The sequence below is a fragment of the Perca flavescens genome, chromosome 23 (genome assembly GCF_004354835.1).
Source record: "Perca flavescens isolate YP-PL-M2 chromosome 23, PFLA_1.0, whole genome shotgun sequence".
Lineage (NCBI taxonomy): Eukaryota > Metazoa > Chordata > Actinopteri > Perciformes > Percidae > Perca > Perca flavescens.
In genome coordinates this window covers 18,857,816-18,884,661 of record NC_041353.1, presented here as the reverse complement: position 1 = coordinate 18,884,661, position 26,846 = coordinate 18,857,816, and the positions used below count along the sequence as shown (strand labels likewise).

At 39.8% G+C, this 26,846-nt stretch overlaps 1 protein-coding gene across 3 annotated transcripts; it reads right to left on the bottom strand.

Moving 5' to 3' along the window:
• zgc:165507 (monocarboxylate transporter 2) lies at nt 1–26,846 on the bottom strand. Of its 3 annotated transcripts, none has more exons than XM_028570814.1 (5): nt 26,573–26,846; nt 14,682–14,927; nt 5,432–5,575; nt 3,405–4,208; nt 1–1,998 (listed from the first exon to the last, which is right to left on the bottom strand). In XM_028570814.1, the coding sequence occupies exons 2-5, from the start codon at nt 14,896–14,898 to the stop codon at nt 1,718–1,720; spliced, it is 1,446 nt and encodes a 481-aa protein (XP_028426615.1). In that variant the 5' UTR covers nt 14,899–14,927; nt 26,573–26,846; the 3' UTR covers nt 1–1,717. The 3 variants fall into 3 exon arrangements, with proteins under 3 accessions (XP_028426615.1, XP_028426616.1, XP_028426617.1); XM_028570815.1 differs by lacking the exon at nt 26,573–26,846 and adding an exon at nt 25,960–26,230; XM_028570816.1 differs by lacking the exon at nt 26,573–26,846 and adding an exon at nt 25,968–26,230.

Below are 26,846 nucleotides of genomic sequence, written 5' to 3'. Positions count from 1 at the left end.
TGATTTCTTGTGAGTTTAAAAGTTAAACACAGCCACAAAAAGTGGGTCACATTTAACACAAAAGTTTATCAGATCAGTATAATACTACCAAGTATTCACCGTACAACTCCTCTGCATTCTTTACAATACATGTAAGGCAATGTATCATAGAATGGACTGTTGAGCTGACCACAAGAAATACCTTTCCCTGTATACATGTATCTGCATTAAAAGTTAAAATATGATAAATGATATTGCTCATGGGCTCTATGTGTGGAAAAACCAATATTATGCCGATGGTTTTTGGTCATTAATACCTTGTTAAGGCCCACAGAGGAAATTACATTCAACCATAATTAAACTCATTTAATGGCAGCCGTTTAATAAATGTTTGTATTGCCATTTCTCTTTCAGTGCAGGACACCGTGTATGAGTGCAATATGGAACACTAGAAGACTTACAGGAAGCATTTTACGACTAGATCGAAAGTATTAAAAGTGGGACATTTGTGCAGGTTTTACTACACAATGTTACAGTGCTCAGGTGGGCAGCATAATACATGGGCAACAGCGTCACCAGCTGTGAACACATCTGTTCTTTATTAATGGAAGTGAGAATTTTATGGCACCAGATTGCCATTTTAAAACAGTGCAATTAGAATTTTGACTTCTTGCTTGACGCATATCACCAGCTGGATCAACCATTTCCGATGCACTGGGATTGGGTGCATTTATCATTATAGCCAATGATAATATCCAAAATTGTTTCACCTAGTTAGTTTTGTATGCAAACTAATTATTTGATTGTATCTACATTCAGAGCCTCTGTCAACAATTTGTAAAAAAAAGAAGCATTAACCATGTTGCTTGCGGTGTTAACGCACAGTTAGGGATCATTGTTCAAAACTTCACCAAGAACAGACACATTTCACTCACAGATACTCTAACCACCGAGAAATCGGTTTACTGCTTCCTTGTTAATTTAGCATTTCCTCGTTTACCAAGACTTCAGTGTGTTGTGAAGAAGACGGATTTCATTTTGAACATGAATTCAGTTTGCTGGTGCTGTTGAACAGCGGTGACACGCTAATGCTGCATTCACGTCATATCGGAAGACAGTAGGAAGATACTTGATACAATGTTGGGACGAATGGAAATAACTTAAATCAACCATTAACAAACTGTAGCAGCAGTAACAAACTTCTTAAGCAGAGTTGATTGTCTGACTCTGAATTTAACTACATTTTTAATTATCTGCCAGCATGTGTGGATTTGCAGCTAATGTTAGCTCTCAGTTGACACAATTTTGGAGTTCCTACAGAAACTATAATCTTACATCATGATTGTAACTAGGTGCAGTGAATGTACTTTTGTAGTCTTATATTTACAGTAAATCCGATATGAGGTGAACGTGGAAAAAAAAGAAAACATGGTTAGTACTGCATTGTTTTCCATTTAATTTTCTGAATTTTAGACCCCCTCACATGCATACGATTATCTTACACTTTTCTCTGTGGTTAATATTTCTGTTATGCTCTTTGGCAAACAGATATTACTCCTCACAGCCTCCTACAACACAGTAGTTGCTTTGGCAGTTAGTTTGAGTGCAGAGGACCCCGAATAGAGCCTGGTGGAACACCGAGAGGCACCTCTTGGCTTGGAGCTCAGTTTGATCGTAGTGGAAGGTGTTGCTAGGTAGTCGCGGAAGTCAGGGTGAGCTGTTAGAAGAGCAGAAGGATCTAGATGTTGGTTTCCCGCTGCATAGGTTCGTCACCTTTCTCGCTTTTGTCGACTAGGTCCTCCGACGCCTGGGCTTCCCCATCAGCCTCCTTCTGATCCAGAGCTTGGTCCGGATCTTCCGTTTCAGTCCGTTTGTACAGCTCTGCACGCTTGCGCTCACGCTCCAAGAGTCTGTAGTTAATGAAGTTTCCAATGAAGAGCCAAATACTGGCCAAAATCACGACACCTCCACAGCAAAAATACATGGACTTGTAGTTTTTTGTGACATCGACCAATTTCCCTGCAAGACAGCACAAGGTTTTTAAATGTTTAAGTGTCTGCACAGTTATAAAATCTTATTGCCAAGTAGAATTTCCTGTAATTTACTGAAAACATGTCTAAATGTGAACTATTATTAATTCTACCCAATTTAGTAAAGGCCTGGTCATATGCACATTTAAAAATGTTGTTTCAATGGAACTGCTAGAATCACAATTCACTTGCAGCAAAGTAAATCCATGTAAGTCTTTAGTGTCAACTTTAATACGATCTTGACAATGCTGGCCTTCGAGGGAGCAGAGAGCTGTAGAGCCCAAAACAGTGAAGCTATCACAGTGTTTCCTCTATGTTGATAGCATAGTGGCGGTGGGCCACGGTAAAATTTCCAGCGCCACGGTATCAAAAATAGTGCAGATGCACAACAGGGTTTCCGCTATGTACACCACGCACCACCATTCCTTCGGCTGTTTATGAAAAGTGTCATAGAGCCATCTGCTCTACTGAACTCAAGCGAACTGTCATTCGCTCTCTCTCCCCCTAGGGTGAGCAGAGCAACTGGAACAGGGACAGGACGTCATCACTCGCGAAGTCATGGCAACTAAATAAACAGGGCGAGTATTACTTCACTCAATAAGTGATAAACAGCGACGAAAGCCGCGACATGAAACCCGAAATTTGACAGCTATAGTTTATTGGAAAATAGTGTTGGGCACACTGACTTTGATGAATTTACGGTTTATCAGACCCCAGATGAGACAAGAAGCTAATGTTAGATAACGCTGCTGTGACGGTCCCTCTGCCTCTGACTCCCGTTGCAGGAGAACGCTGTATTCCTCCGACACGCTGTATTAACGTTTTCCAGGTTAGTGGGGCTGCATACCGCTCAAAACCAACATGAAAAACGTAGCTAGTAATGTTCACTCAGCGTTTAGTTGTCGTTAAACTGTGTGTAAAATGAGCGGTGACGTTAAATCACCCTACGGTACTGTCTATTTGCTGGATGGTTTCAAGGTAATGGTCGGCAGCTAACATTAACAGATAAGCCCGTACACTGACGTCCAATTCACCCCCCTCTGCCGAAAAAAAAAATTCTAGAGGAAACACTGTATCATATCCACTTATATTTAATCCCCTCTGTCAGAGTATAAACTCTAATAAGCTGTGTGAACATATTGTCCCATTAGCAACCAAGCAAGATCAGAGAGCTTTTGTGACGGATGAGCACTAGCATATTCCTGGCTGGCTACCACGTTAGCAGTAAGCTCACCAGTTTAAGTAGTTTACCAAGTTACGAATAGTCACTACCAAGCTTCTAAAACCACTGCACCTTTCTGGTATGACCGGGCCTTAATAATGTTTTGAACTGACTCTAAAATCCAGAAGAGCTAAGAACACTTTAAAGTACAGGCAGTAAAAACTGTACCATACCTGCTAGAGGTGGACCAATGAGGACTGGGATGCACTCCACAATAGTGGTGAGTCCCACAGCACTGGAAAACCTCTGAGGCCCAACCAGGTCCATCAGTGTTTCAAACAGCACTGAGCTGACCATGCCAAAGGCAAAGCCGAAGAAAACTGCATATACCACCAGACCGGTGTAGCTTTCCACCAGTGGGCAGAGGATGTGGCACACCCCATTGTACAGCACAGCAAAGCTGAAGAAGTACTGGATCTTGGGCCGGACCCAGCGCGAGTTGGCCAGCAGCCCCATGGAGGGCCTGGCAAACATGTCAACAAAAGCCAGAATTGAGAGCAGGAAGGCAGCAGAGTACTCATCCACGCCCATGTCTTTAGCGTAGGCTGTAAGGAAGACAATAGGTGCGAAGAAGCCCACGAACATGAGGACATTGCCCGACAGGTAAATGAGGAAGCCACGGTGCTTAAATAGTGATAGGTCCAGGTACTTGTTGAATGTTTTCCAGCAAGTGCGCTTCTCTTTTGTTGTGGTGGCAATGGCGGCTAACTCTTCGTCCTTCTTGAGCTTGCTGGGTGGCGGTCCCAGAGGCCTCATGAGGGAACCAGCCACACAGCAGTTCAGTAGCAGGCCGCCCAGGATGAGGAAGCTGCCTCTCCAGCCGAATTGGTTGAAGAGGTACTGGTTGAGAGGAGCCAGGGTGCTAAGGAACACTGGACTGCCTGCCATCGCCAGCCCGTTAGCAATGGGACGCTTATTAAAGAAGTATTTGCCTATCATAGTCAGTGCTGGCTGCAGGTTGAAGGCTAGTCCAAGTCCTATGAGGAAAGATGACAGAGGTACATTATACTTGTAACAATCATACGGCAACTGTTAATGTACTGATGCTAAAGAACAATTTAAAAATTATCTATTTAATTTGTACTCGCCTAAACAAAAAACTATTTAAAAAATAACACTTTGTTAGAAGTAACTGAGTACATCTGAGCTACTTGTTTTAAGAAAAAGCTAGCAACATTGGTGATGCTTTAAACTTTAGAGTGTCAAGTTGTTTTTCTGGTTATAGCCATGCCAGCGCCATAGTTCTAGGGATTGTCCAATAGACTACAACGTTAATGCTAACGTCTTCAAATAATAGTTTGGGTCCCAGAGAGTAAAATTTTTGACGTAAAATGTCCAGTTAACGTGACCAACGTGACTGCATGTTAGCCTCGTCATTGTGAGCATGCTGCTATGCTAGTGTTAACATTTAGCTCAAAGCACCACTATGCCCAAGTACAGTCTCACAGAGTCTCTATCAAGTTGTAGACTCTGTCTTGTTAAACTAGAAAGCCAATCTCACGTATACAAAGTTGGCTGGATAATAATTAGAACTTGTAATGCTAAGAGTTGTCACAACAATAAATATGAGTAAATCTGAGAGTATTGTTTCAATAGATTTCCCAATAATGTAGTAGGTGTCACCTAGAGGCTTTTTGCACAGATTCCTCCTTTCAAATGAAAAGCCATAAAAGCTATTTAAGCAATATTTTTATATTGTTATTATTGAATTAATTGACTTCCTGTAAGGTGAAATCACTGAGAACTGCTATATTTAAGAGCCTTGATGCAGAACAAGACACAGTTATTAGTTTGCTCTCTACATGTGGGTATTATTGATTAGATGGACTCATGCAATTTCATTTGGATTGAAATGGGCTATTGATTGATAGTTGTGCTGACTCCACAGTATACTGTATATCTAAAATAGGCCTAAAAGATTTGATGAAGCCCAATAATGGAACATTTCATCTTTCACAAGGAAACTAAATTAATTTGGTGGAGTTAGCCTGCTATTTGTAGTCCACTACTATGTGTAAGTTGTAAATAACATATATATTATAAGACAGCATAATAAAATGAAGGCCAGAACCAAAATAGATTGAATAAACAAAGCAAACGTTCTTCCTGCTAAAACAGTTTTGTTTTTAACCTGCTACTTAGAAGTAGAGGCTCATCAAATTAACTGAAAATTGACTTAAGTGGACTTAGATGGACTTACCACCGATAACTCCTATGCAGATGTAAAGCTGCACTACGCTGTTACAGAAGGAAGCCATGATCATGCCAGTGGAACAGAGGCAGCCCCCCATCATGACGATGGGCCTGCAACCATAGGTGTTAACCAGTATACTGCTGATGGGACCTGGAACAAAGGGAAAACATGAAATCAACCCACACGTGTCAGTTGTTGACAGTACTCAGGATCACTGAAAGTGAGTGCATAATGATTTAATCTGGTTAGTGCTCCACGCTAGCGGGAGCCCAGCTTCTATTAATAGCAGCAACTAAGCCGTTTCCATTTTTAAAACACGGCACTCCCATCGTCTCGTGCCAAATTAATTTAAGAGAAGTAGCTAACAGTGTGAAGCATGAGAAAATACTTTCATATATGAGTGCCATTATCTATTCTTCTTCATTTTTAAACATACAATGTTGGAAAAAAAAAATAAATAAAAAATTCAGGTGCATAAAGTCATTTTATTTTGTCTTGAGCTGCACATGTGTAAAGAAGCAATCTGCATCAAAATACATTTCACTCACAAGTTGAGCATGTAATGTTTATATTCAGGCAACTGCAAAGCTGCTCCAGAGATCACTTTGTCACAGAGACCTGACAGAAAAAGTCTTAAATGAGGTTAATTAGATTCTGACCAATCCCCAGTTAAACCATCTTATCTAAATGACTTAATTAGAAGTAAAAACAAAGATCAACCGTAATATTATTACACAAACTGCCTATAGTAAACATTAGGTCTTGTATTGCCACTTCCTGGTTCAGTTTGCACAGACTGTACTTACATAGTTGTGTACACACACAATTGTTGATCTCTATGCTATGAATGGTAATGTGTTCATTTATTTTTTAATTGCAGAAAATTTGGTTTTGATAATCTGGTGAGGGGTTGTTTACAACCCATTTGATCATCACATTTCTGCAGTTTTTTGGTCACTTGGGAGCACAATGACATTTTCAGCTTGTGAAGTTAATGATGATGGCGAACGTGTTTACAAACAGTTACCAATCATTGCCACTCATTCTAAGTTGTGTTTGTGTCCACCTGACGAATTCCAATATTCACTCTCCTTTCAGCTCTGTTTTGGTCTCCACCTCCTCCTCCTGAGGTAAATATCTGGCTCTTTATTAGCTAAATGTAACAGTCAGTAGTACGTTAAGCTAAAGGAAGGGAGGGGATAATTCTCTGTGGGTATATCACTGCAAGAGATATCTTTGACACAGTCATTTAATACATTGTTAAAATAAAATGATTCATTAGTGCAGCTTTAACATGTTATCATGACAGGTAGGCATTATACAAATCAAATCTGCCCACATTAAAAACCAGCCACAGGATGCATGATGGACAGAAAGAGCATTCCCATTCGAATGACACAGATGAGGTAAGTTTCCTCTACTCTAATGACTCCGCATCTGTATTCTCAGTTACCACTGTAATGTTGTTCAGTCTACTAATGAGGTAAATCTTAGCTATAACTTAAAAAGCGCCAACACCTTACTGGGGTGAGAAAGGTTGTTTTTAATTCCTGAGATGCTCAATATGTTTGTACATTTTTGAATTAGGACGCTGTTCACTGAATTTGTGAGAGAAGAGGTAGACTCTAAATTTGACATATTTGTGCTGTTGTTACATTGTGTTCTATGGTTTACATTTTTTCCACTTCAGGTATACTCTTGGTACATTACATCCTATGAATAATGTGGCTGCTCAGATCACTTTTTAGAATCTGCATCTTATTATTGACACTGTCTTCTATCCCTTTACTGAATTTTAAGCACAGGAGGTGTAAATTGAATAGGGAGAGAGAACAGTAATGAAAGATGTATTTTCTTTTGAAATAATACTCTCATTACCAGCCAGAAGATGTATCATATTCCTGCCAGGCCCAGTGCAATTTAAAAAGCCACAACGGGCGAGGAGTCATCGGACTTAATTTGCTCTGCATGAGTCTTTTTTCGACCTTGAAGAAAGTTCCCCTCATTTGCATCCACAGCAGTGATCAGTATTCTCCGGGGCTTGGCGGGACCCGAATCGGCTGAGATGAGGAAGCCCCTGAGCCTGCACATTACCTCCCTTGAAAAAGGCTTATCGTCTCCTGGCCAGACGCTGCGTGGACTTCATTACACGGTGGACAAAACCCCAAACTAAATATAACCACCTAGATCCCAAAAGGGAATGACACATATAGAAACGTGTCCAACCGTTTTTTTCTACCACCCTTTAATGTGAGCTGCAGCGAAGAGGCTGGTACAGCTCATGATGATGCGACGATGCTTGCTATCCATCACACTTCAAATAGGATAAGGTTGCCAGAAATGGAAGCACACAGCTTCTAAAGGCTGTTCTGCTGCAAATGGGACACAGACATGGTCTTCTGAAGTGACCGTGTCTGGCTGCTGACCCATTACACAGATATTTACAGGGACATAGTGGAGAGTAAACCAGCCTAAACCCAGTTTATTTCTGTAATAAAAGTTTATCCACATTTTCAGGTTGACATGAGGTTTTAAGCCACCTACACATGATCCGCGGTAGAAGCACGAGGTAGGGCGCAGAGCAGAGAGGCAAAGCGCAGTGCAGGAACGTTCTGGAATTGGTTGTGCCTTGAAAAGGTCAGCGGCAACGAGGTCATAGTTGAAATAATTTGAACGTTGAGCTGGGTGGTACCGCTCTCCTCGTAGGAAAACAATAGAACGGCCAGCGCAGAACGGTTTTACCGCGGATCATGTGTAGGCGGCTTTAGAGGTCAAGTTTAGAGCTGTATAACAGAAAGCAGCATCATGCTGCATGATGTTAACATGGTGGCCTAAAGGTTAGAGAAGTGGGCCAGTGACAGGGAGGTTGCCAGTTTGATATCCCAGACTGGTAAGATAAATCTACTGTAGATGGGGAAATGTTACCACTACTGAGGGCCGCTTGAGCAAGGCACTTTCCAGTGGAGCTGAACAGCCAAACATTATGCTAAAGAGAGCAGCGAGTGTGAATCAAAACCGTATGAAAACACACACATATATATATATATATATATATATACACACACATACATACATATACACACACATATACATACATACATACATACATACATACATACATATATATATATAAAATAAAAACAATTTTTTACGCTATACTAAAAGACGCTAAAACACCCTGTAGAAATGAGGGGAACTGCCGTTATGTGATAATTGTCTGTGGATTTTTCAATACAAGGGACAGCTTTCACATTACATTTAGTCATTTCATCATTTGTTAATATTATATATAAAATTAAAACAGACAGACTAATTATAAAATTAAAATATTGATTATAGCATAGCTTTAAATATTTTAACAACTATATTCTATTATATTAACTGACATTTGAATGACTTTCTACAAGAGAAATAGTCCCTATAAAAACTATTCACAGCATGCTCTATGATCATCTAATCTACAGTAAAAGACTGCAGAGGCTAAGTGCTCAATCAGTTACATATGCAGTAAATACAGGGAACTTCAAGGTCCTCTTGATGTGGAAAAGACTTTTCACCTTTAAGAAAACATTCTTCAGGGACCTTAGGCAGAGCATAGAGGAAATTTATGTTAAAAGACTATTTATTCAAGCATAATGGCTTAATCACCCACTTGGTCTTGATCAAGGTAGAAATAAAAACATTAATGACAACTTGTATTCTCTATAAACAATATATACATGTAAAATATATTCTTCCCTTATATGAAAATATAAAAGCAATTACTTCAATGCTTCCCTGAAACAAAAGTTTCCATTGAATTTTACCTCATGACAAACCACGCAATAAGCACTTGCTTGCTCTTTATTTGTCACACTGGCATCTACCTGTGTTTATGGCTTACAGTGAATGTAACATGGGTGTGCACTGTTTCCACGCTGCCTCGCACAAGGTCAAGTCTCTCTCTCTCTTTTTTCCTGGATTAGCGACACTGATCCAACACGGACACACAGCTTAAACACGTCATCGCAGAGCGACGCTCGCTGTGCTGACTGAGGGAATGAAGGATGGATGAATGCTTCACAACTGTCTGATGTAATGCTATGAAAGATTGCACTGGAGAGATGAAACATACCCAACCCTGTTTTTTTTCCTCACACAGGACAGATAGTAACCTTAAATTAGTGCGGCCACGTACAGCTTTGAACCACACCCGCTTCCATTGAATTTACAAGCTTATACTTAGTTCAGAACAAAGGGCAGTTGCTTTCCCCTCTTCACAATAGCAATAGTACATTGTAGTAAATAAAGTAATACACTTACAATGGATCATCTCTTTATGCATAAAAAAAAAAATAAAAAAAAATGATGTCAGCTTTTTGGAATATTTGCCAACTGATTTGCATTGTCGCTCAGGCAAATGATTTGGCAAATCCTCAGAGGGTGAGGTTGTTATCCTGCCAACATTTCTTATCGGTGACATGCTCAGGTTTGCAGGTAACATTTCATTACTCAACAAAAATGCATTGACATAAGCAGCTGGACCAGAAACTGAACCAACTGTACAGGTGTGTAGAGCTGAGACTAAAGATTATGTTCATTACTGATAATCTCTCCATATTTTTTCATTAACTAATAATTTACTCTACACTAAACAATCAACAAAGAAGACTCTACTGTAAATATCACAAAGTAGGCAAACTAAAGATGTAATAAAACAGGCCATGCTAGCCGCTCTGTGACTACTTTAAGCACAGACGTGCTTTGAACTAAATGCTAAGGTCAGTATGCTAATGTAATTGCAATGGCAATGACGACAAGCTGTTGTTTAGCTGGTTTATCATCTTAGTTTAGCTTGTTGGCATGCTAACAATTGTTAACTAGCACAAAGTACATCTGAGGTTGATGGGAATGTGAGTAGTTGTGCAGGTATTTGCTCATTACTAAAATATTGGACAAATTGATCGCTCATTCTGGAAGTTGATTGCTTAATCGACCGGCAGAAAGCAACTAATCAAGTTATTGTTGACTGGCAAAAACAGTATTGTGTCTTATTTAAATGTTTTAAAAGTTTGCAAACATTTTGTATTAAACTTGCTGTATGTTGAGTGAAAACCTTGCATCTCAATTTTTGATTATTTTCATGTCAATATTAAAATCAAAAGGAGTACACACTCCTTTGTGGATTTCACATCTTTGGCTTATGAAACTGTAAAGCTTTGAGTTCGTAAAAGGTTGGCAGGTTGTAGACCCAAGGTTTGCACTGGACAGTAGTGAAAAGTAAAATGTCCTTTCTGCAATTTGGAGTGACTGGATTAATATTCCTGGGCTGCTGCTCATTAACACACACACACACACACACACACACACACACACACACACACACACACACACACACACACACACACACACACACACACACACACACACACACACACACACACACACACACACACACACACACACACACACACACACACACACACACACTTCAACAGTACCAACAGCAGGACAAGAGAGCAGATGTTTAATGAATAGCTGATGAGTGCAATCAATATGAATGAATCAGTAACACGAGTCGCTCGCTTAGTAACGGCACATATTGACGGCGTGACCATGATAACGACATACAGTCATTGTGAAACTAAAGCAGCAGTTGCCGATCGGTACAAAGCTGTGACCTGGCTGACACAAACTTCAAGTGTTGTTGTGACTTTTCAGAAGAGGTAATTATCTTCATTCGATTTTCTGCATGCGAAAGTCGCCAGACGACACTAGTTTCTGAACATAGTCATACTGAGAAATACAGAGAGAGTTGGGTGGAGTGGATAGTCTTAATTAGCTTTGTATCATTTGGCAATGGCTTGAATGTAACGGAGGTTCATGATATATATATTTTTTTCTCATACTGCCCATGGCTGCTGCACCTGTATTCACCCTCTGTATGAGATGCTCTGTGGGAGTGCCTGTCTCTCTAAGCCCCCCCACCGACAAAACCGCACTTTCTACTGTCAAACATCAAAGATAAAGGCTTCTGAACCAAACACTACCCAATCAGACATGTTTCAGCAGGAATGCGACCCGAAATTGGTGAGAATTTAACAAGTTGGCAGCCAAGATTACAACTTTTCCTGCCGTTAGCATGTAGCTACAATAGTTAGCATTGGACACTAATCGAATATAGCAGCAATTTCTACAGTCAATAAATCACATATAAAGGCTTTTTAACCAAATACTACATAACCGGGAATGTTTAGGAGTAATGTGACCCCGAATTGGGGAGAATTTAACAACACTGGCAGCCAAAATGACATGTTACTGCCATTAGCATGTAGCTACATGCAACAACGTTAACGCCACTGCAGTAGCGTAGTAAAATAAATAAATAAAAACACTCCACTCCTGCCTACCTGGAGCAGATGAGTTGCGTAACATTTAGCCGAGAGTAGAAATAACTGTTAAAACAGGAGAGTTCAGAACAGTTGGAAATCTGAACGTTTTAGTTTCTCTAAAATATGTTTACCTCATCATTAAAGTTTTGGCTACGTTTAACATGAAAATCCGACATTATAATATTGTAGATGTGACATAAAATACGAAAAAGCATAATATGTCTGCTTTAATATAAACAAGTTACACAATAAAGCTTTAAATCACTTGTGTCACATAAGAACAAATCTGTTCATGCAAGTGGCTCTTGCATGAGGCCCAATGTCGTTAAAGGACCTCAAACATACCTACTGCCTTTGGCATTTATTTAATGACATTTCTTATTACTTATCGGTATGCTGATAACATATCTTAAACAAGCTAATATTGGCCGGGGAGATTTATTAGTTTGATTTAATGAGATTTGAGAGTGACTTGTCAGCATGTCAGAAACTGCTTAACCTTATATACCAGCCCTTTCTGCAGTAATTTGTTATTTTTGACAATGTCCACAATACAAAACATAGTTAAAAGTATTATTTTATAAAATATGAATCTTCATATTAAAATCTTGATATTCAGAAAGCATTTACTTAAATTTGTTTAGTGCTCTTGGTGGAAATGAACTTTCCAGGCCTGCTGTTGACCGGCACAGATGGTGACAACAGCAGTCCATCGAGTGACAGGAGGATTACAGCGAGGGCAGATGGCAGCCGTGGCACTGCCAAGCAGAAGGCTGCGGGTCTGAATCCAAAGTGGGAAATACGGCAGGTGATCAGAGCAATATGGTGGAGAAAATGACCTGCGGAAAACACATTCCGAGCCTTCAAAAGGTTCCTTATTCAAGGAACAATGCAAGACCAGCTGTAGCATTGTATTTTGCAAAAAACATTTAAAATCCCTTTTGAATTTATACAAAGTACTGATATTTTCTATGCTGCATGCTTTTATAATCAATGCCAATTTCCCCCTTTTTTTCCTACAACCTTCTCTTATACTGGTTCCACGGGCTACTTTTGAATCATTTCCCTAAATTAATATGTAGATTATACATTTTTATACAATTATACAAACATTTTTCATTGCATCCATACAACTTTCACACCTCATTCTCTTTATTTTTGCACTTTCATTTAGTAAATGGCTATTAGTTAATATTAACTTTGCTGTGCAGCTCCCTATTTTGTTGTGGCCGGTCATAACAAACTGTAACAGATACTCAAGTTAATTCTCATTTGTTGCTTTTGTTCGGCAAAACATGGTAGTATTTCTAGATGTCCGAAAGCTGAGCATGTAAAGCTGTGCCTGCATCCTGTGATGCTGTGGTTTCAAATCCAGGTCACGATCTGATGCCACAACCTACTTCCATCTATATCTCTCTCTATATTATCTTGAGGCAGAAAAACAACAAAACACAAAGTGTATGAGTCCACCAAGAGCTCCACAAGACCAAACACTGTTGAGTAAATGACTACGAGATGAATCCAATGTGCGTCCATCTTATGTATGTCAGGAAACCATGCACCACCTCCTTGCAACAAAAATAATCCTAAACGACAAAATGTGTGACAAAACGAAATCTTAAAAGAGATTAAAAGCAGGTTAACAGATTGTGATTTTGAAGGATCATAGTTAAAATAGAGGACCTGGATTCCTACTGCGATAAACAACACCAAAATAATAGAACTGAAATAAAGTCTCTTGGCATTGTCATCTTTGCAAATAAATCATTTCATATCCTTGGTGTTTTGACTGGTGTACTTTGTTATTTGAACAAAACTGAGATTACCAAAAAGAAGAAATTAAAATACATTGTTTTTTTTTCAATAACACATTACATTAGTGTTCTTCAGGTCATTTGATTGCTGCATTATCTTTGTGGAAGGGAACTAACATTTGATTATAATATTAATTAAATTCCAATAGACACAGGTAGTTAACCAGTTTGGGACCAATGTTGCCCATCTGTTATTTGAGTGCTCTGTACAGCTCCGTACATCACTCCGTGACTTCATACGTAGTACGCAACACCACGATCCTAATAACTGCTGAGGCTACATGACTACCCGTTGCTAACAACTAGCTTAACCCCCTCCTTTGTACAGTACAATGTGAGACAAACACTGAGTAAGCAGGGGCTGCCAGTAACTCAGCAGGTCTTGAAACAACATGAATAAAAAGTAACATGAGGGGGGGGGCGCCCTGGCAGCTCACCTGGTTGAGCGTGCACCCATGTACAAAGGCTCAGTCTTTCCCGCAGCAGCCCTTTGCTGCATGTCATTCCCCTTCTCTCTCAAATAAAGGCCAAAAATGCTAAATAGGTTCCACAAGCCTAGCTGGCTCAATGGGTGCTGCTGAATGTTCGTAAGGGACAGCCAATTTCAATTGCTAGTTCTTGAACGCTAAACGCTAAGTGAGCTTGTTGTTAAAAAGGGAAAAAAAACATCTTGTGTAAACTGTTAAGAGTCTATACTACATGATGTTATCTGGTCAGTAGCGTACCATGGATGTTTCCTAGCATCACCGGCAAAATAATATTTTTTAATTGACGAACATATGTGAAATTCATGGCTCAATTCAAACGGGGTTAAAATAATTAATTCCCCCCCCTCCACCCCCATTCACTACCGTACATATTTTGTTTCCAAAAATAAGGTCCCATGGTGGTCCAGAGAGGCGAAGTCCCTCAACTATTGTGGTTATAAGAAATGTGAAGCAATTAGACACTGTTTCTACAAATACCTGCTGTATGATTATAGTGCATTTCATTACACAGAAAAATAAGGCCAATTAAAATGTCAGTGGGACTTTATAATTAGACAAAAGGTAAAACCACCCAATGACTCACCTGCAGCATACATGACCGCCAGCATGATGGAGGAGATCCACGCGATCTGACTGTAGGAGGCATCGAAGATGATCTGGATGTCTTTGAAGAAGACCGTGATGGCTTTGGGAAAAGCGTACGAGAAGCCTATGGAGATGAAAGATGCCAACACCACAGCCCACCCCCAACCGCCGTCTGGTGGGGGCACGGCGGAGGGACTTGTGGCTGGGGGCGGCATCACTGGCCCACCTCAACACTGACTATTCACTGCAACGACAGAAAGGAAGGGAGAGAAGAAATTAAAACTTACCACCATTCTGTGTCCATTTTCGTTCGGTTTTGTCTTATGTCTTTGGTGGGTCTCTACACATGCAAAAAAATACGGTCCCATGGTTTAAAGGAAAATGTCACAGATCATTATTGACAATACACATACAAATCAGATAACTACCTGCAGCCCATATTGAGAGTCTACAGACCGCTGTGGGATTATAAAGGAGGTGAAAAGCTTTTTCCTCTGTACTTGAACAACTGCCAGCAGTAATATGACACGGGACAGACAAGGACATACCACAAGTTCGTATCCTGGAGAAGACGTGAAAACACACACTCGCACGCACTCACAGTATCAATTATCCTTTTCAGAGGGCATGCACTCACTCTACCTGAGAGACCAGACCGGCCCCGTCCAGTATTCATCTGATAATGATAGAACCGTTTAAAACCAGTTGTTAATGTGTACAAAGCAAACACGCCCTAATTACATTTGGAAAACCAAGAGCAGCAATTGTCCAAAGACACACTTGACTTTTTTTTTTACTTTTCTACAAGCTAAATGACGTGGAGACACTGACACACACAGTGTGTCACACACACACACACCCCCACATTATGTTTTAGCTCTTTCTAACCTCATTAGCTTCACCTTTCTAATCAGCCAGGAAAAACTTACAGCTGTGTAATTAGCTTATGGTGCATACTGCGACGATGGCAGCCAGTTTGGTTTCACATAAATGAACAGCCAGTGGAAGAATCAACAGGTTCCCTCATGTTTGCATTGCAGCAACACAAGTGAGCAATTATTTGAGATTAACAGAGCTGGACACGTTCGCGGCTGATAATTGCCACCAGGGATTGTAATAGCTACCTGTAGCAGAACAGAGACAAGGGGCGCTCTACTGATGTTACACATCAAGTTCAGTGTACTTGTCATGGTTATCCTACAATATTGTGTTATGAGTCTCTGGAGGAAGGAAGGAAAAAAAAAACATATCATGTAATCAAGGTTGCAGCCTGATGTCATTAGGACCTCTCCTTTTTGAATCTTGACCCATACTAGGGTCTAAAAGTCAGGAAATCTGCCTCTGCTGCTTTAACTTTGAAGTCCTCCAACTTTATGGAAGTGCTATACTAAATCACTGGAGTACCCCATTTAAGTGGTTTATTTTCCATTTGCAACAATATGGATCAGAATTCCGTATCCATCCTAATGCAGCTAACATTTTAAATGCATCTTTTTATAATTTGAACTCCCTAACCAGTAGCAAATGTTTGGCGTTTTTGCATGAAAATGGGGACAGAAAACAGAAAAGAACATGATGAAAACAAGATGAAACGAAGGGTGTAAAACACTGTCCCACTAATGATTCAAACAAAACCCCTTATTATGTATACAAGTATTATTACAATGCAAACCTAAGCTTTGGTGCTTCCGTTTCTGGGAAATGTTGGAAGTCTACATTTTACAGCAGCAAGCTTCATTTCAGAACATCAAAGCCTTACATGGGAAATAGACACTTTAGAGGTTTAGTTTTTAGAGTGTCTGTAAATGACCCATCAGCTAACAACACCAATAAATTTACTTTGTGCCGCTCAGATCAGGTTGCAATGTTGTTGATCCTCACACATACTGAGATCTACTCAAGTGCCAACAGGAAGCCATTAGTGGGATGACTCACTGTTGTGCATATGCACACATTGCCAACAAACTTTTTTTTTTTTTTTTTTTTTTAAAACAAATATGTTACAAGAGTTTTATACAGGTGGTAGAAATACAGAAAACAAGGACTAGCCGCTGGAGGTATGGAGGCTGGAGAGTGCCACCAAAATAATTATAAACTTGTTCATGGGTTTAAAACAATAACTTCTAGCCTCCATAAAAAGGTTGTCAAAATGCTAATTAGGAAATATTATATAAACTTTAAATCTTACATACAATATAATTTAAAAGAACCATAACTCTGAATTATTTTCTATTCTATCGATAGACCTTTTCCACGGCAGACATGTTGACATGTCATAGCAGGAAAAGCACAGGTGTATTCAAAACCATTACTGATGGCTGCATTCCACTTAGGAGAGGCCCTGGTATTGTGCATGCTGACTCACTGAAACAGCTTACTGGGACACTTGATGGAATTGAGCCATCGTTAAGGTTATCAATTTCAGCTGGGCTTTTCCTACTATGATAAGTCAAAATGTCTGCTGTGAAAAAGGTCCATTAGTCCGCACCCAATGGACGAAGATGACTAGTTTCCAAAGAGTATAAATAAACTAGCTCAATGCCGTTGCTCAACTTACAATACCATCACAGTATTACAATGGCCAGCAATATGCCATACATTATACTCTTTTTACTTTGTCTGCTGCTTAGTGCTGTGCCGTTAGTGGACAGTGTTATCATCTTTTTTTGTTGCTTTTTTCCTGCTGCAATACGTGCTGTAAAAGTGAACCAAAGCATTCAAGTTGTGGGCCGAAAACCAAAAAACGATCTGCAAGACGCTTAACAACTGAAGGGAACTGTAGATTTGGGTGATCATTTTCTGTGTATTTGTCACTACCAGCTACTTCTTCACATTACACATAGTAATTTAATCCACTGTTAATAGACAAATATTTATTAGTGCAGCTTTATTTTACTGCTAATCTTTTGCACGTTGTGCTACAACTGAAATCTATCCTCGAATCACCATATTATAAGACCAAAAAAACAAACAAACACTTTTTTGGAATGTTTATTTGCATAAAAATAAATTAATCTTAATTAATTAAAATCAAGTCATTCACAGATCTATGGATGAATGAACAAAAAGGGAACAGACATATGACAAAATGTGTTCCAAAATGAGACACAATTGAAAAAGAATTAATAGAATGATGAATAAAATTTGACTAATGAATAGAGTTATACATTTTTTGGAATGAATTCCTACACACCATCAATAACTGGAACATGCATTCATTTGCAAACAAAACATTTGCATGGGTCTTTAATTTGGTAATGCTGGTTGCCTACACAGTATACATACGGCAGCATTTAAAACGTTGGCATTGGTAATTATACCTGGCTTTAACAGGGTGGATGACTGAGGACTAACAAAACATCTCTAAACTGTGCTAAAACCGAACTATTGAATGGAAATATAATCCTCTGTGTATATCCGTTGTATTGCCCCTTTAATCAAAGTTAGAGATTATGCCTCTCCATACAGTGGGCCTAATCCACGCTAATCAGATTACAGGCTGTGCGCAGCAGCACTCAGTGTAGATACTGGTTTTGATTGAACGAACGTGACAACAATGCAGGCACAAACCTCAGAACTCGTAAGCAGCTTAAATTGACGGGTTCGAATATGAAGCTCCAAACAGATTGACCAGAAAAGAGCGGCTAAGGAGAGGGTACAAGGCAGACAAGCTTGACAAATTTGGTTTATCATCAACCATATAAGTACATAACAAGTCAGACAAAGCAAAGTCACCCGTTCAGTCACTACAATGTCAACACTTCCTCTTTACTTTAGAAGCCCAGATCGGTGTCCTTCATCTGACACCACCGAGCAAAAGAGCAGCTGACAGAAGAGTGACTGACAGGCTGCGATCACAGCCAGCGTGTTTCTGAACGCCATATTAAAAACACAGGTGAGGACCAAGTCAAATGGTACTGCCGTGACACAGAGGGGCTTGAAAATACCCATCATCAGCTTTTTGGTTTGTTGGGAGCCACACTTCTGTCCACACCCACTGGAAAGAGTTCAGTATCACTTGAATGAGAATTTCAGGCAGATTAGGTTCCGAATCTGCAACCAGCAGCACTTGTTAGTTGGTAATATTAAAACTTTGTCAGTCCCTGAAATCGCCGCAAAGTTTCCGCTCCTTCAGCTTTTTATGAAAAGTCATAAAGTCGTAATTACATCTGTATCTGGAATTGTTTATTAGCTTTGTGCGATATCTGTAAAGCTGAACGGACTCACAGTAGTATTAACATTAGGCTAAAACACATTTTATTCCGATCCAAAGACTCTTTGTTTGAGAGGGGACAGAGTTGTTACGTTACTGTTGTAACGTTGTTTTGATGATCGAGCATATCGCCTACAGGCCCCGACATGGACTCCACACAGGCAAGTAAAACCCGCTTTGACGATCATTGGATTACTTTTATCTTGTCGTTTTAAGTTTTCCATTTTTTCGATCGGGATGTTTTTCTTTAGTTTTACTTGGACTGATAAACTATTATGGCTGTATGTGCGGACTGCAAACTTGCCTATGCACAGTTAAGGGATGATTTCCACCGCCTGGAGTTGGACCTTTAAAAAAAAAAAAAAAAAAAAGAGGGGATCAGGTGATCGACGGCTATTGTTGGCCCCACTGTTTAGCTCTCTGTTATATTGACCTCTGGATATCCTGCTTTTGCCTTGCTTTGTCTGTCAAAGCACTTTGTACTCACTCACAAGTTATTATTCGTAGCATGGACAAAAGCAGGATCTCAGGTTTAATTCACAACAAGGGCCAAGCTGAGACCCCAGTGTTGTATTTCAGGTCAGGGCTCAACCCTAACTTTTTTCCCAAGGAGCACATGTGCTCTTTTTTTTTGTTTTTTTTAAGATTATTTTTTTTCAGCCTTTATTTTGATAGGACAGCAGAAGACATGAAAGGGGAGAGAGAGGGGGGAATGACATGTAGCAAAGGGCCGCAGGTCGGAGTCGAACCCGGGCCCGCTGCTACCAACTGAGCTATCCGGGCGCCTGAGCACATGTGCTCTTAAGTAGAAAAATGTAGGAGCGCATAAAGAATTTTAGGGGTGCAATGAAAATGTATCAAATAATGTTTTTCTTTTATAAAAAGGAATACGAGGAAACATTTAGCAAAGGAATTTTATTTATTTGAATAAATCAAGTAGCCTATACTAGGTTTTTGATTATTTCTGCTTCAAACTGTATTTATTTAATAATTATGTTATAATTTATACTTGGAACTGTTCATGGTTGAAATGGTTCATTTACAGTCATTGTACAACAAATGTCCCACTAAATCCAGACCATCCAGACTCCCTCCAGTCAGCTAATAGAGTGAATGTTTTTACAATATACATATTATAACACGTTACAAATACAAAACGTTATGAAGTGTAATGTTTTCCATTTTTTGAGTAAATAGTCTACTGATGAGTATACTGAATATACAGTATAGATGTAACAGACCACTTTGGCATGCATGTGAACCGGAGATTAATTGCAGTTTAATGACAAGCCGGGAGCGGCTGCTCTGCTCCAGTAAAGACCGAAAAACAACCATGTAAAACTAAATGTAGCGAAGTTTAGGGGAGGTACTGGCGGCCACATCTGCAAAAAAACAGCAAGTATGAAAATACCCTAACGTAAAATGTATTTAGGAGGACAGGTGCTCCTAAATATATTTTACAGTTCGCACACATCTATTTTTAGCCGCAAATGCGAGTGAAACAGTCTCACTGTCGAGCCTTGCAGGTGAGTTTTAGTTAAGTATATGGATGGATGTTGCTATCAGCGTGAGAGGCCAGAGGCAACCACAACTTATGCATGGAAAGGTTGTTAAGTTACGGATAGGTTTCTGAAACTTGGATTGAGGTTTAATGTATGTCACCATCTCTGCCGTTTCTGAGGCCACAAATCCCAATTTGGCCAAACAGGGAAGCCGGGGGGGAGCTGTGGGACTAGCAACCTTTAAAATGTCTAAAAAACACCCATGCATGCCAACACTGCACAGCTGCTAAATGCTACACTACGGGGACTACACCAGGTCATTGCTACCTTTTCTATTGTTTGGTCAGTAGAAGTGTAGATTTGGGTTTAATTTAACTTTTTTTTTTTGCTGAAAACAGATGTCTGCATCTAAAAACAAAGAGCTGCGAGACTCAACCAGGAAAGTTGTGGGCTCCAAAATCAAAGCAATATGCTGGAAGATGCTAAAATACTTCATAAAGCTGAGGGAATACTGCAGATTCACTGGATTTTGATAGAAATACTTTTACAAATAATTCAATACAGTCAGACTTTCTGGAGCCAGCCTTTAATGGCAGTTAAAACAGGAAGAAAAGAACTGCAAGAGGTACCATTCAGAGGAAGAAGAATTACTGCTTTCTTTTGACTTCTTAGTTGCTAAGTGGACTACTTTCCCTGGTAGTCAAAGGTTGGCCACTGATTACTTAATAAAAGGGTTCTTGTGGGCTTTTGTGAAGCTCTGTAGGACTTGAACTGTAATGAAGGACAAAAGAGGGTAAGCTGATTGACAGGTGCTGGGGTGAGAACATGACTAAATCAGAGTAAGGGGGCAATAAGACATTCCTATTCAACATATATGTGTTTTAAGATTGTGTGTATATACACACACACACACACAAAAGGTATCTCTTTGAAATTACAAGCTCTGCCTCTCGGTAGCAGAAGTATTCAAGTTCCAGTTAAATGCCTTCCAGATAAACAGGTGCTGTAATCCCTGTCAGACGCTACAAAAGGAAACCTGACCTCTACAGTAAGCGGCTGCCAGCATGACCCTCACTACACCTACAGCCCACCCCCCAACCCACACATGTGACTTCATGTGACTTTAAGTTATGGCAACGCAAGATTAGCTCCAAGGTAACCTCTGAGTAACACTGCTCACTTTGTTGTAGAAATAGTTTTTAATTAACCCATTAACGCTTTGAATGTTGACTTAAGCACACATTTCATTCCTCTTATCAGCATCTAATCACTAACAGTAACCCCATAAACACACTTGATCTTGAGCACTAACAAAGCAGGAGAAATACCACAAAAACAATGGCTCCCTCTGAAAGCTGCTTTCTGATCAAGAAAAGGCCACCAGGCAGGGGGCCTTCAAGTTAAATATACAAAGACTAAAATACCCTTTCTACTGAATTGTCAACCTCTACACATTGAAGCTCATTGAAGCAAATTCCTGGAGATGAAACCTTGATTTAAAAAAAAAAAAAAAAAAAAAAAAAAAAAAAAAAGGTTCAACTGGTCTGATAAATTTCCGTCAACACGCCTCTGACCACTAAAACCGGATGGCGAGTCTTTGTCAAAACAGAACAATTCTCCCAACCTGTGATTTACTGACAGAAAAAGCACATTTATGCAGCGCTCCTTGGCAGTTTGAGATCTTTGTAAAAAAAAAAAAAAAAAGGGCCCATACATCACGTACACACAACTACACCTCTGTGGACACAATGGCATGCTGGGAAGTATGTACATCCATTTAATTTTTTCCATGTGGTTGGCCAACACCTACATTAAGCATCCAATCACAAGCTCCCGCTACACTCCACACCTCTAAAACCCGTCATTAAGATCAGAGTGCACTGATCTTTGTTACATCTTTGTTTTAGCATGGATGTTTGCTTATACAGGAAATCAAATAGACATCGAGCATCTTAAGATTGAACTGAAGTGCTAAATGCCACAAAAAGTAACACACATCCAGCTGCAACCATGTTATAAAATCAGTATGCGCCACAATAAAACAAAACAAAAAAAACTGTTAGTAGTCACTTCTCACTGCTTTTAAATTGGGATTTGACTCGCAGTTTTGCCATAAAAACCAAGATGTCTAATTATATCTATATATATTATATTGTTTATTTTTTTTGCATTTAGACACAGGGATATGGGTGAATTAACTACAGGACAAACTTCAAGTTCTCATTTCCTTGGCTTCCAAGGAAATGAGTCGACTAAGTTTTCTTGTGTCAGTCAGTTTTAATGCTTTTTTTAATGCTGAATGACTTATTTCACAGAAACTTATGAGCACATCGGTGGTAAAAACCAGATTGGCGTTTTTGCATAAGTCTTTGTGGAGAAACTCGGTTTTACAGATCTGTCGATTAAATCAACTAATCGATTAGTCGACAAAATTGAACGAGTTAGTCGACTAAGAATTTCTTTATTCAAGGACAGCCCTAATTTACAGATGCTTTTATGTGCAGCACCTTTATAACCAGGGTGTGAAATGTGAATAAAACATTCATTTTGGTGCCTAAACTTAACTGTCATTGCCGCATGACACTAACTTTATCTGGCTAAAGTCCACTATCATGGCCCCTGAAAGGACCGTCATCTGGCGGTGCCTTTACGCGGCTCGCAGTCACCTATTGGTGGCTAAACAACTGCCGCTGGTAGCCGTCGTCCCGGAGCTCTGTAGCGGCTAAATACAACCAGCAACTGCGGCTCGGATTTTATTGCTCTATGGCACTATGTCTTCACGGTACATTGCTTTACTTAGTTTAAAATACTTCTATTTTAGGTATATACTATATGGTCTAGCATTGATCACTTATCATAATAAATAATACATTTTGTCCCCACCTGGGTTAAAATAATTCAGCACAGGCAGGGATATGTAGACCAGAAAGGGGGAAATCTCACCCATCGCCCCCGGCCAATCGCACCCGGTTTATAACAATAATTAATAAGTGTTTACTTTAAGGAATCAATGTAATTATTAAAAAAAAAAAAAAAATGAAAGTGAAAGTCTGTCAACTATCGGTCTCAGTATTTACTTATTTTGTTTTATCTATTATCCTTGTTAGACATGGGGTCAGATTTGGAGGGAAATTCATTGAATGCATCTTTACACAGCAGGAGGGTGGGGGGGGGCAGTTGTTTTAAGTAACACAGTTCGCGTTGGTCACCCGGCGCTAGTGAACCGACTCATGAACAACTCTGTTGGTATTGGTGTTTTAATAGTAACTTATGTTCTGAATGTGGAGTACAATGCCTTGCACCGTATCAGGCGGTCTTTTATGCACGCAGCATGTTTGTGTCCACAATAAACTTCCCGCAGAGGACATGGAAAGAGGCCCTGATCTTGAAACCTGATCCAAACCTATAAAACACCCTGAGAAAGGTATTCGTATGAGCACAACACTGTCAGTGTCTTATATATATATATATATATATATATATATATATATATATATATATATATATATATATATATATATATATATATATATATATATATATATATATATATATATAAGAATGGGATTGGATGGGATTAGTAGGCCTAGGACTTTTTTGCCCGTAGTGAAATAGATTAAAGGTTCAATACCATTTCCCCAGTAATATTATACTTATGATTAAATATATTAATACACTATATTGGAACTTACACATTTACTCTAGCAGCAATTTTCTCTCTCTTTTGCAGCAGCCACTGTTGCTTTTTTAACGAAATATGTGTTCAAACTCACTGTATGTGCTGTATTAGTATTTCCGTCGACTCGTTTGTTTGTGGTTGTTACCATGGTGAATCGTACAATCATGGCTCCATTCATGCTGCCTTTTTATAGTGGTGGTGCACGCGCTTTACTCTGAGTGAACCTACTCTGAATTGATTGAACCAACTCAAATCAGCTGTTCTGGAACCGAAAACTCAGAGTCTACCGTCTCAGGTTAAATCAACTCAGAGTTCAGGGTTAGACTCAGAGTTTGTTAAACCTCCTTCCTGAAACGGGCCCCAGTTTACTTAGAGACACATGCAGGACAACATTAAATAACAAGAAAAAATAAGGCTGAAACAAAGAAGGAAAAAAAATGCAAACCATCCCACCTTTCAGCCAGCAAGCAACATAAAATAAAGTGACACCACCATCCATCAATGTGTTTCAAACTGTTAAGAGCACAGGAAACTTTGATAGAAGGCTGATGCAAACCACGGTTGCGTTATCTTGGTCATTCAACATATCCTCGTTGGCTTCCCCTCTCGAATCCCCTCCTCCATCCTAACCGTTTTTCTATTTGTCTGAAAAACTGCAGCAAACTGAGTAAGATCGACCCTCGGAAGGCTGAGGGAGCGAGTCAACAGCAAAGCTCGCTCCAGAGGTGTACACCACCCACAATGCATTGCAGTTATGAATACATCCATGGTTAGGTGGAAGTAATGTATGTAAAACTCTGGTTACCTACCACCAAAGGAGAAGATGATAAATTGGAACCGCCTAAGCCTACTCCAGTTCAAAATACTCTCCTCATATATCTCCTGTTTTTTTAGTTATCACATTGGTCTGTATAGGTAGGCTAACAGGACAAGTTTGGTCACCTAGTTAACAGATTCTTAAGACAATCTCATTATAGCTTGACATTTTACTGATAAATCTAATTAATTGCAGTTTATAATTACATAGATTGTTTTACTGTACAGCAGTTAGATTCATTATTATTATTGCCAACATTGTCTGTAAACAGATGGGAAAATTGCTTTTTTTGCAAGATAGAAACCTGTAGCAATTTGAAGTTTTGATAATCATCATACAGATGAAGTGACTGCACCTGGCCAAGAAATAGTCCGGTAATGTTATATACCCCCATAAAACCATAAAGTGTCGTTTTTCCAGTTCAGTTTGTGTACACATTAAAACTAATGAGGTTAGGTGCTGGGAGGTGGATTGTGTTTTAGCTTTGGACTGAGACATGCTAGCTCTTTCTCACAGTTTCCAGTCTTTTAGCTAAGCTAAGCTAGCAGACTGCAACTTCATATTTGTGTAGAGACCATGGATGTATTGGTATAGACATGTGTATCAAATTTATCTAAATTGTTTTTAAAAGTGTTAAGGCTACTTTTAAAGCGAAATTGTTGACTTTTTGAGAGAAAAATAAAAACATCCAGACTCATTTCAATGTACAGGGCTTATGTTGATATAGCCTTGACCATTTGGTAATGGAGGCTATTGTTAGCAAAGTTTAGCTATATAATACGGTTTAGCTGACATTACTGAGTCAATTTATGACTTCTTTCCTACACTTTGAGCATTAAGCGGACTCTTAACTACATCTTGTAATTCTAACTTTTGGCCACAGTGGCTGCTGTTCAGTAAAAAAAAGACATTAACTCGCTTTAAAATGATTGTGACGCTCTACCACAGCAATCTGCTTCTAGCTAGCTATATCAATATCTGACTACAGGCCTGCTTGGCGTTTAGAGAGCAGTGATACACTTTCCAGGGGAAACCATGTGTGACAAGTTATTTTTTCCAGCTTACCAGCTGACCTGGAGTGAAACGTCCTCATTTTGTGCCAAACATCCTCAGAGAACAACTCCTCACCACATCCTGGGATAATAATAGACTCACTGTCATTGGTCACTGAGAAAACCTGTCAAAGTTGGACTCCCATCAGGAACAGGGGTTAGCCAAGGAGATGAGTGATTCCTCAGCACTGCAGAATCATATGATGCTGCTGATGTAAGGATAGGGACCGGTTGAAGCCAGTCTAAATGACCGGGGCCTAATTTGCTAAACCGGGCGCTCACTGTCAAAGTAACGTTAGCTTTAAAAAAAAAAAACATTAAGATTTTATTCAAATCATTATGCTACCTCAAGCAATTGACCGCATGGCAGCACGGGGAGGGATTTACACATCTCTCCAAAGGCCCCTGAACGCCTCACAAAACGTATTCAAACATAGAATCATACAGCCTAAACGCCTTTGTCTTGATACCGTATATATTTCTCATTCATCGCAGCACATGCTCATCATCCCTGCATACCAGGCATCCAGAAAACGCCGAACGCCCGGTTAATCCACCTCATCACCGCAGCAGCGGCTCGTCTTTCAGCGCTGTCAGCGATAAACAGGCATTAAATGTTGCTTTACCTTTGGGGAATGCAGGTGTATGTGTCCCGTGGAGGCTGCCTGGCTCGGTGACCTTGGAGCAGAAAGATGCGTGTGCCTGCTGCCTGTGTTATGGACGGCTCTGTGTTTAAATTTCCTGAGTGAGCCGCTGCCTGACGTGAAGCTGCCACGGGCTGCAGAGGGCGGCGCTGTTCGTTATCCCTCCTCTCCTCCCGGTCGGGCGGGTACTGTAGTATTTTCTGCGCTCTGCTGCCTGTGTCCCATGCAGCATGATTGGCAGTAAGCTGATAGGTGC